Below are 13,395 nucleotides of genomic sequence, written 5' to 3' on the forward strand. Positions count from 1 at the left end.
TTTTTTTCTCCTTCCTCATTAGCCTTGCCATTTAATTACTAAGAAGAAATTGGCCATTTATCTGAATGTAGTTTATCTATCATAGTTGAGCTATGATATAGAAGAAATTACCATCTGGTTTTGGGGCAAAGTGGTTTGTTTTAAAAATGTATTCATATAATCTTATAACCATGTGATCTCACTATAGTTGCTAAAAAGGGTGGAAAATAATTAAATTAATTTAAAAAATATTATGGATACGACCAGTTAATTTACCAGCCGAAATGATCGAAGGACTGACAATCCTTCCACATTTGCCAAACCAAGTTCCATTAAACTAAGGCTCACGATGAAACCATCAAAAATATTCCAGCCTTCCTGAAAGTAGTAATATGGATCCATGGCAATGATCTTGAGAAACATTTCTGCTGTGAAGATCCCAGTGAAGACCTAAATGAGAAATGTTTATTACATGAGTGAATAATGTTAAAAACATAAATATAATTATTGAGCAATTTAATTTACTTCCAACAATTCACAATTCTGTATTTTAAAAATTGCTTTACGCCTAGCAAATTATACCCTTGGAGGGCTTGCATTCAGATCAATGATTAATTATTTACTATGTTTACCAGGTGGTAAAAAGTACATGAGTTAAGACAATAAAATTAATATTCCTATGTTTATATTGCTATATGGAAGATTTAGCTCAGTCATAGTGATGAACTGCTTGGCTCTGCCTCTTATCTCCCTAGCCTTCCAAAAACTCACCAAGGAATCATCTAATAGTCAGTCTCCTCCCACATCCCCTGAAGCAAGGCTGATGCTAAGAGGACTTCATATAAACTGTGATAAACGTGGTCACCACTAGTTTTTCAGATGGTAAGAATGCATAAAAAGAAAACAACTCCTGGGCACAAGAAGTAGAATTTTCCATTCTCCATTTTCTTTCTGTACAACTAACTGTTTCAAATTTTCTCTCTCTTCCACATAGCTTGAACCATTTTCCTTTATCTTCCACTTTTAGCACTTCTGTGTCTTGGAGACAATGGAAGTCAGCCAACCTGAACTTTTTTTGTTTCTTCATATCTAGCAAACTACTTATATCCACACCCATGCTTGGCCTTTTTCCTCTTCTTAGAAATGAAAAAAAGTGTCCCTGCTTTGCTCTAATTTCTCCAACTATGTCATGTGTCTCCTTTGAACTTCAGAAACAATTTGCTTTCTCAATTAATCTGTAGTTTCAGCCTCTTCCTGCTAGTGACTATAGACCTTCTCTACCTTAAAACTACCACCAATGTCATCAAAAAAACTTTCCACATACTGTACTTCCCCTATTAGCTACCACCATCTAGCCTTTCCTCTTAGCCTAACTTCCTTAGGAGGGTGTATTTGTCCATATTTATTATTTCCATTTCTTCAACTTACTGCTCAATCTATCAGAAAACACAAACGCTTTAATCAATTGTCACCAACATAACCAACATCACCATTGCTAATTTCAATAAAAAGTTTTAGCAATTACCTTGCTTGCCTTTTTAGGAGTACTTCACATTTTTCACTCTTCCATGTTCCCTAAAAATATTTTCTGCTTCTTGCATCAATGTTCCATACCTCCCATAATATTTTCCTTCCTCTAACAAATTATTCAATATTGAATTTTTTCAGAGGTCTCTGCCCTGGACCTTCTTGCTCTAATTTTCATTTTATAGTAAGTTTAAATTTTGAGATCTATTTTTCAAGTCTAGCATACCTCCTGAGCTCCAGAACTGTAGCAAATTGCTATAGAATTTGCTACAAATTTAGGTCCTTTGATGTTTTGTGTGGAACAATGCTGAATCTATGCTCGAGCTTGGCTAAATCAACCTTTTTGATGGTGGGCCCTTAGGAAGCACCACCAGATTGAAGGGTCCCACCACCAGGGAAGACCTCTGGCCTTCCTCCTGGCATGTCTCCTGCACTTTGGTACAGCTTGGTACTGATGGGATTGGTACTGCAGGGTTTTTCCAACATTTTCTGCTGATGTTCATACTCTTCTTTGCAGTCTGGTTATCAAGCCAGTTGACAATTTTCTTGCACTTGTCAAGAATCTTTTGATTGTCCTCATCATTAATCTTGCTTTGAAGTTTTTCATCTTCAACAATTGCTTTCCTGTAGAGTGCATAGAATTCAAAGGAATTTTTTGGAAGACACCCTTGTCTTGCTCCTTGTCATCTTCAGCTTTGTACTTCTCAACTTCCTGGAGCATGAGCTCAATGTCTGCCTTGCTCAGACAACCCTTTTTGGTAGTAACGGTAATCTTGTTCTTTTCCTGTATTGTTATCCACAGCAGAGACATTGAGGATGACATTGACATCAATATCAAAAGTGACTTCACTCTGAAGCACACCACAAGGTACAGGAGGTGTGCCTGAGTTCAAATTTGCTACTCAGGTTTTTATCCTTGGTCAAGGCATGCTCACCTTCATAAACCTGAATGAGCACACCAGGCTGTTTGTCAGAGCAGGTAGTGAAGGTCTGTGTCCGCTTGGTGGGTGTGGCACTATTACCCTTGATGAGGACTGCTGGTGATGACTCCACCAGCAGTTTCAATGCCAAGAGAAAGAGGAGTGACATCCAACAGTAACAAATCTTGACCATTTTTGTATTTGTCTCCAGATTGAATGGCTCTCTGGATAGCTATACCATAAGCAACCCTCATTAGGACTGATGCCGTTACTCAACGCTTTTCTATTGAAGAAGTCCTATAGGAGCTTCTGAATTTTGAGGACATGGGTAGAACCACCCACCAGGACAATATCACAGGTCTGAGCCTGTCAAGCTTGGCATCCCAAAGAGCATTCTCTACAGCATCTAGGGTGCCACAGATAAGGTCAGCATTCAGTTCTTCAAACTGGACATGGGTGATAAAAGTATAGAAGCTGATTCCTTCATAGAGTGAGTGAATCCATCTTAACTCTGGTCTAGGTGCTAGAAGAGAGAGCACTTTCACTAGCAGTATGAAGGCAACGGAGAGCTCTCTTATTCTCACTGATGTCCTTCTTATACTTGTGCTTGAACTCTGCAATAATATGGTTGACCATTTGGTTGGCAAAGTCTTCCTTACCTAAGTGGGCATCCCTAGCTACATATTTAGCCTCAAAGATTCCATATTTTTAAAAAACATGATCTATTTATTGATTTTACAAAAAGGGAAGGGAGGAAAGAGAGAAATATCTATATGAGAAAGATATCAATCAGCTGCATCTCGTACCCACCCCAACCAGGGATTGTGCCCTGACCAGGAATAAAACCCACAACCTTTTAGTGCACAGCGTGCTGCTCCAACCAGCTCAGCCATACAGGCCAGGACAAGATTCCATCTTTAATTGTGAGAACTGACACATCAAAAGTGCCACCTCCCAAGTAAAGGATTAGCACATTTCTTTCAGCTCCAAAGTTTTTGTGTAAGCCATAAGCAGCAGTTGGCTCATTGATAATTCTGAGTACATTGAGACTGCCGATAGTCCAAGCATCTTTGGCAGGCTGACACTGAGAGTCACTGAAGTAAGCGGGTACTGTGACAACAGCATTGGTAAAGGTCTTTCTAAGGTAGGCTTCTCTGATTTCCTTCAACTTTGTCAACCATAGATGGTACCTCTTCTAGATAGTAACGTCTTGTTTCTCCCTTCTATTTGACTTAAACCTTGAACTTGCCAGCATCATTGATCATCTTGAAGGACCAATGCTTTGTATCAGGTTGGACAGCAGCATCATCAAATCTATGTCCAATCAAGCATTGACATCAAAAACTGGGTAGGTAGAATCCCTTGCAACTTAATTCTTTGCACCATCACTGATCAATTTTTCTCTACCAGTAAAGACAACATAATTTGGGGTGGTTTGATTTCCCTGATCATTGGCAATTGTTTCCACTTTTCCATGTTAGACACACACACAAGAGTAGGTGGTGCCAAGATCAATGCCAACGGAAGGTTCCTTAGACATGGTTGCTTGAGTGTAAGTGCACAGCTTGAGAAGACCACAACTAGAACAGCTGCCCCAGCACTCAGTAAGTTTTTTAGCGCTTCTTTCTTTCTTTTAAATAAGATTTTATTATTTATTTTTAGAAAGGGGAGAAAGGAGGAGAAAGAGAGGGAGCGAAACATCCATGTCAGTTGCTTGCTTCCTGTATGCCCTCAACTGGGGACCTGGCCTGCAACCCAGGCATGTGCCCTGACAGGGAATCAAACCCATGACCTCTTGGTTTGCAGGTTGGTTTTCAATCCATGGAGCCACACCATCCAGGGTTTGTTTTTTTTTTTAACATTTCTTATAGCATAATTCCAGTGCAACAACTTCTCTCAGTTTTTGTTTATATTAAAAATCCTTATTTCACATTAGCTTTTGATAGACAGTTTCATTGCAGAAATATGGGTTAACTTTTTCTTTTTTTCCTTTCTTTCATCAGACTACTTTCTTAGGGCCTGAATTGTTTCTATGTTAGTCCTTTGTGTATTGCAGTTGTGTGCTACTTAAGGACAAGCATACACTCTGAGAAATGTGTCCTAAGGCAACTTTGTTGTTTTGCAGCCCTAGAAAGTGTGTTTACCAAACCTAGTGATATAGCCTACTACACACCTAGACTATATAATATAGCTTATTACTCTGTCGGAGAGGAAAAATTATTTTGCCTAAACCCTTCTGGGTTCTTGGCTGAGCCATCCCTGCAATAGAAGAGATTAACAGAAGAAAAACAAACAAACAAACAGTTAATAATATATATACATAGGACATCCAGGAAAACTGAGTAACTTGCCAAAATGGCTGAGGTCACCACCTTACATGCCATCTCCAGCTAGAGACAAAAGATGTTAGCATTTGGGGAGTCAATTATAAAAGGTTACCAGGAAAGCACAGTAAACAAGGGTTAGGTTGTTATACAAATTTAAGTCCTTGTCTTCTGCAGTGGTAAGCATTTTTAGAGAGTCATCCCCTTCTTCCAGGTACAGCAGAGAGGCATCCTTCCAATTAAAATTTCCCTTACAGATGTAAATGTCTTTTACAAAGGGTAACTTCTACTGTTTACAGAGCTCCTCCTATGTCAACTGTTTCTTAAAACTAACCAATCTAAAATAATTCTTATGCAAAAGAGACATATTTTATGGTAACATTTAGTTCCCCTACAGTTCCTAGGCTACAAGCTGGTACAGCATATTATTTTACTGAATATTGCAGGCAATTGAAACACAATGGTAAGTATTTGTGTAATGTAATGCAAAATGCTATGATGATATGAATTTTTCAACTCCATTATAATCTTACGGGACCTCCATCTTAGGTGTGGTCTGTCTTTGTGTGAAATGTTACGTGGTACAAGACCGTTAGTATTTTTCTTCTGGCTGTTTCAAAGTTTCTTTTCAGCAGTTTGATTAAGCTGTGCTCCATGTAGTTTGCTTTGTATTTATCCTTGCTCGTGTTCACTGAAGTTTTATAATTTATTTATTTATTTATTTTTCTTCTTTATTTTTATTGTTGACTCTATTACAGATATCCCCATTTCTCCCAATTTTTCCCACCTCCACCCAGCCCCCAACTACCCTTCCCTCTTGAGGCAGGAGATGAGAAGGAAGAAACTCTGGATGTGTCCCATGGCTAAGACAAAGAACACCAATAAAAGACAGAGAGCCCCCGGTTCTAAGACCGGTTGTTCCCACTTTCTGGAAAATCGCTGAATCATGGTGAATCATGAACACATGTGTGCAGAAGATGCTACATGACTCTTGCTTCATTATAATAGCATTATAATAAATTAACATTGTATGGCCCCCTTCACCAGTGGCCAATCAAGGAAAATCATTGGAGACCACATGCGCAGTAGCTTTAAAGTAATATAACTACTGTACACGCACAATGAAACCCCGCCAAAACTAGCCAGGCAATATCTGCCGTACAAGAATAGAATCCCTCCTACCCCTGAGGTCAACCTATGCTCAGAGTTGGCACACTCTCATGTTCTGTGGAGTGTACCATCGCTTAATAAATCTGCTCTCTCTCTTTCTACTATAAATTTTCTGTGTGTTCAGTTCAATTCTTTGTCTGCGATCACCAATATCCAGTTACCTGTGCCCACCTGTGACACTCAGGCTAAGTTAATATTTTTCAATAGTTTTGAAAAAATGTTGGCTATTATTTCTTCAAATATCTGTTTTGTTCCTCCTCACTCTCTTTTCTCATTCTAGGTCTCCCTTATACAAATATTAGAGCCCTCAAAATTATTCTACAGATTAGTAAGACTCAAGTTCATTTTTTCTTTCAGTTTTTTTCCTGCTGTTCAAATTGGATAAGTTCTGTTGACTTGCTTTAAGTTTAACAACCCTTGCTTACGGCATCAGCAATTTTCTTAGGAACCCATCTGAAACATGAGAAGCTTCTCCTAGATAAGACTGGGATTTCTGTCAGTCCTCCCTCAAACCCTGTGCCTAATTAGCACCAGACAAAGCGGCAGCAGATACCACTTTACCAGGCAAAGGGATTTTCCCAGTCCTAATGCACGTGCAGTTAAGCCCCAGAGTGACCTTACCCTCCTTAAAATAGAAAAAACACAGCTTCCATTGAGATTCAGCATGCTAATAAGACATGGGACACCTAAAGAGCTATGTAGTTCCACTGCACTGGTGCCAGAGGCCCGCCTCTGCATACTTAGAGTTCAGGCTTAAGTGACATCCTTTCTGCCTCAACCCTTTTAAGATTGTTCCCTAGCTTTTGTTGCGGGAGCAACAGCCATCCCCTTGGACGCTCTTTCTCTTGCCAGCATGAGCTACTCAATAAAACTTTGCCTGAGTCCTAATGCTGTGGGTACACTCTTGATTTCTGTCCTGGGAGGCCCCAAGAACCCAGGTTACCAGTAACACATCCAGTAAATTTTCATTTTAGAATTTGTATGCTTCACTCCTAAAATGTCTGGATGGTTTTTTAAATAGTTTTCATTATTTCTGTTCATATTTTCCATCTGTTTATTTATTGTGACCATTTTTCCTTCAAATTGTTAAACATATATAGTTCTTCTAAAATCCTTTTTTCATAATAGGACCTCTAAAATTATGTTTTCTGTTAATTCTATCAATTCAGTCATTTCTGGGTCTATTTTACTGAGTGCTTTTTCTTACTACTGTAAGTCACATTTTTCTATTTCTTCACATAATACATTCTTTTTATGTGCTGTGGGTGATGTGTTATAGAGAATTTTGATTCAATTATTTTCCTCTGAAGAGTATTGATTTTTATTCTAGCAGGCAGTTAAACTATAGGTTGGCCACCTGAAACTTTACCTTGGTTTTATATTTAATTAGGGCAGGGCTATTTTGGTTTGTTCTTTGTCCTAGTTAAATCTTCTGGTTCTCTGACATAGTTTTTACTCCTAACACATAGGCCATCTGGGGTTTCAAAGGGAAGCCCAAGGTATTTTTTCCAATTTCTCTATCTTTGTTGGCTTCATATTCCAAACCCTATTCTCTTTTTATGGACCAGTTTACATAGAATTGGTGTTCATTCTTTGAACATTCAATGAATTAACTGGTAAAACTATTTTGGCCTAGGCTTGCCTTTGTGGGAACATTTTCTCAATTAATGCAATTTTTACTTATTAAAGTCTTTTTCAGATTTTCAGTCTTCTTGAGTCAGTTTCAGTAATTTGTTACTTTCTAGGGATTTTTCCATTTCATCTATGTTATATAATTTGTTGGCATGCAATTGTTTGTAATATTCCTTATACTCCTTTGTTATTTCTATAAGGTCTATAGTGAGGTCACCTCTTTCTTCTTTGTTCCTGATTTTATTGATTTGAGTCTTTTATCTATGTATGTCTAGCTAAACATTTGCCATTTTTGTTGAACTTTTCAAAGAATCAACTTTTGAATTTCTTGGTTTTCTGTATAGTTTTCCTATTCTCTATTTCATTCATTTTCATTCTTTATTATTTAGTTTCTTTGGTTAGCTTAGGGTTTAGTTTGCTCTTCTTCTTATTTTTTTTTTAGTTCCTTAGATTTTTTTTTTTTTAGTTCTTTAAGGGGTAGATCCTAAGGGGATTGGTTATGGATTTGAGATATTTCATCTTTTTTTTTACCACAGGTATTTACAACATAAATTTCCCTTAAAACACTTTTATCTGCACTCCATAGTTTCCATTTGGTGTGTTTCATTTCATTCTTAAGGTATTGTCTAATTTCTATTGTGATTTCTTCTTTAATTCACTTGTTATCCAGAAGTATTTTTTAAAATTTCCATGTATTTGTAAAATTTCCAAATTTATTTCATTTTTAGAAGATTTTATTTATTTTTAAAGAAAGGGAAAGGGAGGGAGAAAGAGAGGAAAAGAAACATTGATGTATGAGAGATACATCAATAGGTTATCTCTTGCACAACCCCAACTGGGAACCTGGCCTGCAACCCATGTATGTGCTCTGACTGGGAATCCAACCAGTGACCTCTTGGTTGGCATGCTGGTGCTCAATCCGCTGAGACACGCCAGTCAGGGTACAGATTTATTTCCGTTATTGATTTCTAATTTCATTCTATTTTTTTGTCAGGAAAAAGTACTTAATGTGACTTTGATCTTAAGTTTGCCTTATGACTTAACATATAGCTTATCCTGAGGAATATTCCATATGTACTTGAGAAGAATACATATCCTGTCTCTGTATATTTTACTATGCCATAATTCACCTCAAACACAAATTTACCTTCTTTAACACATGAGACAAAACCCACACTGAATCATCCATTCGTTGTTTGTCTTTCCAGCAACTACTCTCTCTCCTGGTAAAAGCAGACCTAATTTTTTCTTCATAATTCTACTCATTTACTCTGTCTCCAGTGATAAGATAGGGTTCTTATTTCACCAAATGGGCATATAAACCTAGAACCAGAGTAACTGATTGGCTTAGAAATGTCATGTAACTCCAACCAGGCCAATAATATTCAATTATCGGGCCTCTGTTATAGCTACTAGTTAGGAAGTACAAGTATTCCATTCAGGGATCTATGTTGGTATGATAAAAGTTGTGTAGAACATTGCCATCAATAGAATACTTAGTCAGAGATGAAGGAAATGTACTGGAAAGAATTAGGGCAAGAAACTGACACCCAATGACATTGACTGAGAACCTGAATCTAGCCAGGTTAAACCTGGAGCTATGCCCAAATGGACTTCACTTACTTGAGGTAATAGACTCTCATTTTTGCTTAAGGCCATTTGAGCTGTTTACTAAGACCCACCTTCATAAAGCTTTATTTCATCTCTTGTTCATATTTTACAGATAATGTTAAAGCGATTCCTATGTAGATGATAATTTAGACTAGGTAATGTTACTGTGCTTTCCTTTTCTAAAGTTCTGTGAGTTTTGACTATTGCTTACAATAGTCGCTGAAGTAGCTTTCATAGTCTATGGTACAGGGTTCAGACCTTCCACTGCTTCTCATGGGTACCATTTTCCCAAGGGTAAACTGCAGGCCTTCACAATATCTACCTGAGGGCTAACTTTGTAGGAAGGAACCTAGAGAGAAGAATTTCATGTAAACTATTTGGTACAGTTTCCTAGTATAAAACAAGTGGTAAGCATATATTAAATTTTCCTTGGTCAGTTAAGACCAAACTGGAATATAACAAAAAACATAGTTGTTACTTCAGAGTCTAAAAATATTGTATTTTATACTTTAGGATATATTATTTAATATCTATATGCAACCTGTTTAGATGTTTATATATCAAGCTGGAAAGTACATGAGAACTTAATAAGCCTCCTATTTTTGTCATGTGATTTATTAATTTTGTTGTATGTAAAGATCACTCTAGTTTTATTTCTATCACTCTACCATGTATCCAATGAATGTTCATACACATTTTAGGTAAAAATATATGCAAAAATCATCACTTATAAATTGCTAATTTTACAGGGGAAATTCATACAGATAATGATAACCACGATGTGATATTTCCTCCCCAAAGAGTCCATCTTCAGGTATTTATAAATGGTATTTTAAAGTTATCTGACTTGGTATATTTTATAATTTGTTTGGCACATGTACACATGTCCTAAAAATCTATTCTAAATACTTGAAAAATACATCATGATTTTTAGATTATAGACCAGTGTCCTCCATCATTCAAAATCATCTTTCTAATGAATGGGCAATTTGAGTTTAAATCTAAAACAAATTGTACATAAAATCTTTGAAATTTTTGTACTGCTTAACTGTGGTGATACATATTTTTGTCATTTAAACTTTCATTGTCCAGATATACAAGGCCAAATTAATTCATAGTTAATTTGAGAGTGATATTAATTAAGTTGAAAATAAAGTTTATTATGATGATCATGAAATCTTGGAAAAGGAAAAGGAGCCCTCAGTGAGCCTTACCAGGTTCCCAACGGACAGCACACTGCTGAACTGCTCCGTCATGGGGTAGTGCTCCATGGCCATGAAGAGAGTGTTTAAGACGATGCAGATGGTGATGGCCAGGTCAACAAATGGGTCCATCACGACCAGGTTGACGAGGTGTTTCACTTTTAACCATGGTTTGCAGCAGTCCCAGATCAAACACATGTTAGCAAATTTATACCAGCAGGGTGGACATTTCTGCCTGGATTCTTCAAGTTCTGTAAGAAAGAAGTTAGAATACTCATGAAACCTGCTTACTTTCTATTAAGCAAACTGGTTTAAATTGAAACTGATTTTTTAAAACTGAAGTTATTAAAAAGCATTATTGGTTAATCTGATGGTGGAGCAAGAAAACATTTATAATAGATCAGTTGTCACAGAAGAGGGCACAGAAAGGCTAGTAAACTTTCTAAATTCATCTTGCCTAAGTATTGTTTCCAAGATTCTACCTGCAGTATTAAACCATCTGATAATTATCTTAGAATCTGTCAGAAACTAATGGGTAGGACTTTTGTTAAGTATATTGAAAACCCAGCCATGATTCAGATAAAGCAAGACTATATATGATTAAATATATATATATATATATTTCAAAGAACTCCTCTTAAGAGATATCCTAAAAACTATTAGTCATGCTCAATCTCAGTTCCTTGGATTATGCATGTTGATGGGTCTTTTAGCAAAATAGCTTGTCAGTGCACCAGTCTTAACCATAAAGTTTCTAATTAAGCCTCATTAGATATAGGATTGTATATTATTCAACAAGATTCCTTTTCTTAATTTAACTAGAGGGTATAAAATAACAGGAAATATCCACTCTAGGAAACTGGGATCCTCACTATTTAATAAATCTATGTTTCACAAAATGGACTTACATACTACTGGTAAAAATCTAAGAGTATTTTAGGTGGAATGTATGTAAAATTCATAAATGTTCATGGCATGCATTTATCTATTAAAATGTGTAACTATCATATCAAACCTATGATATAAAACTTCATATTAAAATACCTTACTTTTTTAAAAAGTACAATGATTTCAAAAAGAATTTTAACTAAATAATGGGTAAGAGCAGATAGAAATGCACATATCTTTAAAATGATACTCAAAATACTGAAACTTGGTAAATATTGGAACAGGATTTTAGGGAATTAGGAAGTGGGAAGTGATCTACACTCTTTGGTAAGATCATCTCTAACAAACTCTTAAGTGGGGAAACCATGCAGAACTTGTTTTCTGGTGATATCACTGCTGCACATCCTACCACCTACTCTGTTAAATGGGACCACCACTTCTTAGCACTAAAATAGAGGGAGAGATTCCTCTTTCATTTATGGGATGATTGATTCCGGTAAGTCACTTCAGTATTACTACCGTGGCAACCGTATAGTCTATGACTGGTATAGTTTATTAGGAACTAAACTTTGAAAGGGAAGAAACAGCACATGAAATAGACAAACACAACAACAGGTAATGATTTTTTGTTCTACTGATAAACAGTCACTACTAACTAATGCTATAAAGTTTATACTCCCCTAAAATAAATTAATTTCTTAATTATTTTTAACAAAATCCATTAGAGATAGATTCTTCAATAGTTTCTTTAGTTATTGAAATTCTTCCAGTGCACAGTTTATTTGTATTTCTTTTAATATGGAATTTTGTAAGTAATATAGTTGAGTTATATCTATCAGAGGAAAATATAAATATAATTATTATGCACTGGTTATTTTGTAGATGCTCTTAAGACTCCCAAATAATCTTATGAGTATGCTAAAGATAAAAAGACATTATCATTTATAGTAAATAACAATAAAGAAACAAAAATTTCTTTGTGTACAGAGAGTAAGTATTTTTTTAAATGCTACCTGTCAGTTACTAGATAAACAGAAGCAAACAGTAAATGTAGGAAAAAATAAATCAGAGTAAATTTGAAAAGCAGAAATTCAGCCGATGTGTTTCTTCTTGATACCAGGAAAAGGTGTAGCAAAGCTGTTTAAGTTCTAAAATAAAATTATTCAATTATTCATGCCAAAAAAGGAGAATTTTATTTGTTTTGAAAACAAGCGCTCAGGAGAGAACTACAGCCGTCACTCCATCATTCCTGTGAGGGTTATCCATACTGAGAATCACTCACGGCCCAGTTTACACTCCAGCTGGCCCTACTCAGTTCCTTAGGTGCTTCTAACTCACCTTCCCACTATTCTTGCCAGGAAACATTTCTATACATATTTGGCATTTTGAAAAACTTGAAAGGCAAATAATTCATTTTTGCTCATTTCCTATTGTTTCACTAAGTAGGAGGATATTCATTACCCTGGATGATGGAGGCTCGGCTGTAGTTCAAGAGAAGGAAAACAAAAGTTGCCAGCCGAATCAACAAGCCTGGTTCATAAAAAGAAAGGGAGAACTAAATCATAATTAGACTTAGAAGAAAGGATCCACAAATAAACAGATTACATCAACTCAAGAAACATTTCCACCATTATCAGGGAACAAAAAAGATGGAAAAAGAAAAAATATATATCAATATAAAAGACAGCTCTAGTATGCATGTGTATGGTAAGAATTGCTAACAACAAACTTTGATCAATGTCACATTCAAAGTGTTTAGATATAATTGAATACAGTAAATTTTTCATTCTATACAACCAATGGAAACTGAATAAAGACTTAGCTGTTGTCCCTCACAAAAATACAAAGTCAAAAGTTCTGTAGATAATAAAATCAAACAGTCTCCTGCTTCCTCAGTGGTATTTATTTTGAAGACATCCTTTCCTCCTAAGCGACTCTGTGGGACACATGCCCATGGAGGTGATGTGGGTGCGCTCATTTGGAACTCTGTATCTCATTGAGTGGACAAGTTCCATCTTGCAGTGGGTTGATGTTTTCTAAGTGTTTCTTACATTAGCCCAAATGTAATGCTATCAGAAGTGCAAAGTAGGACTGTTGATTTAGACTTACCCTGTCTCCTTCTCTACTTCTTGCTTTAGGGAG

The 13,395-nt window shown here is 36.2% G+C and overlaps 1 protein-coding gene and 1 pseudogene across 1 annotated transcript in view; both read right to left on the bottom strand.

The window, feature by feature from the left end:
* Positions 1 to 13,395, bottom strand: part of SCN2A (sodium voltage-gated channel alpha subunit 2) — a 94,446-nt gene that overhangs the window by 43,743 nt on the left and 37,308 nt on the right. Inside the window, 2 exon segments of the mRNA XM_045842778.1 lie at positions 256 to 429; positions 10,378 to 10,616. Of these exon segments, the coding sequence (XP_045698734.1) occupies positions 256 to 429; positions 10,378 to 10,616 (413 nt within the window).
* On the bottom strand, positions 1,864 to 3,966 carry LOC123821445 (annotated as a pseudogene).

This window comes from Phyllostomus hastatus, unplaced genomic scaffold (assembly GCF_019186645.2).
Source record: "Phyllostomus hastatus isolate PE091 unplaced genomic scaffold, TTU_PhHast_1.1 phas_contig_1, whole genome shotgun sequence".
NCBI lineage: Eukaryota > Metazoa > Chordata > Mammalia > Chiroptera > Phyllostomidae > Phyllostomus > Phyllostomus hastatus.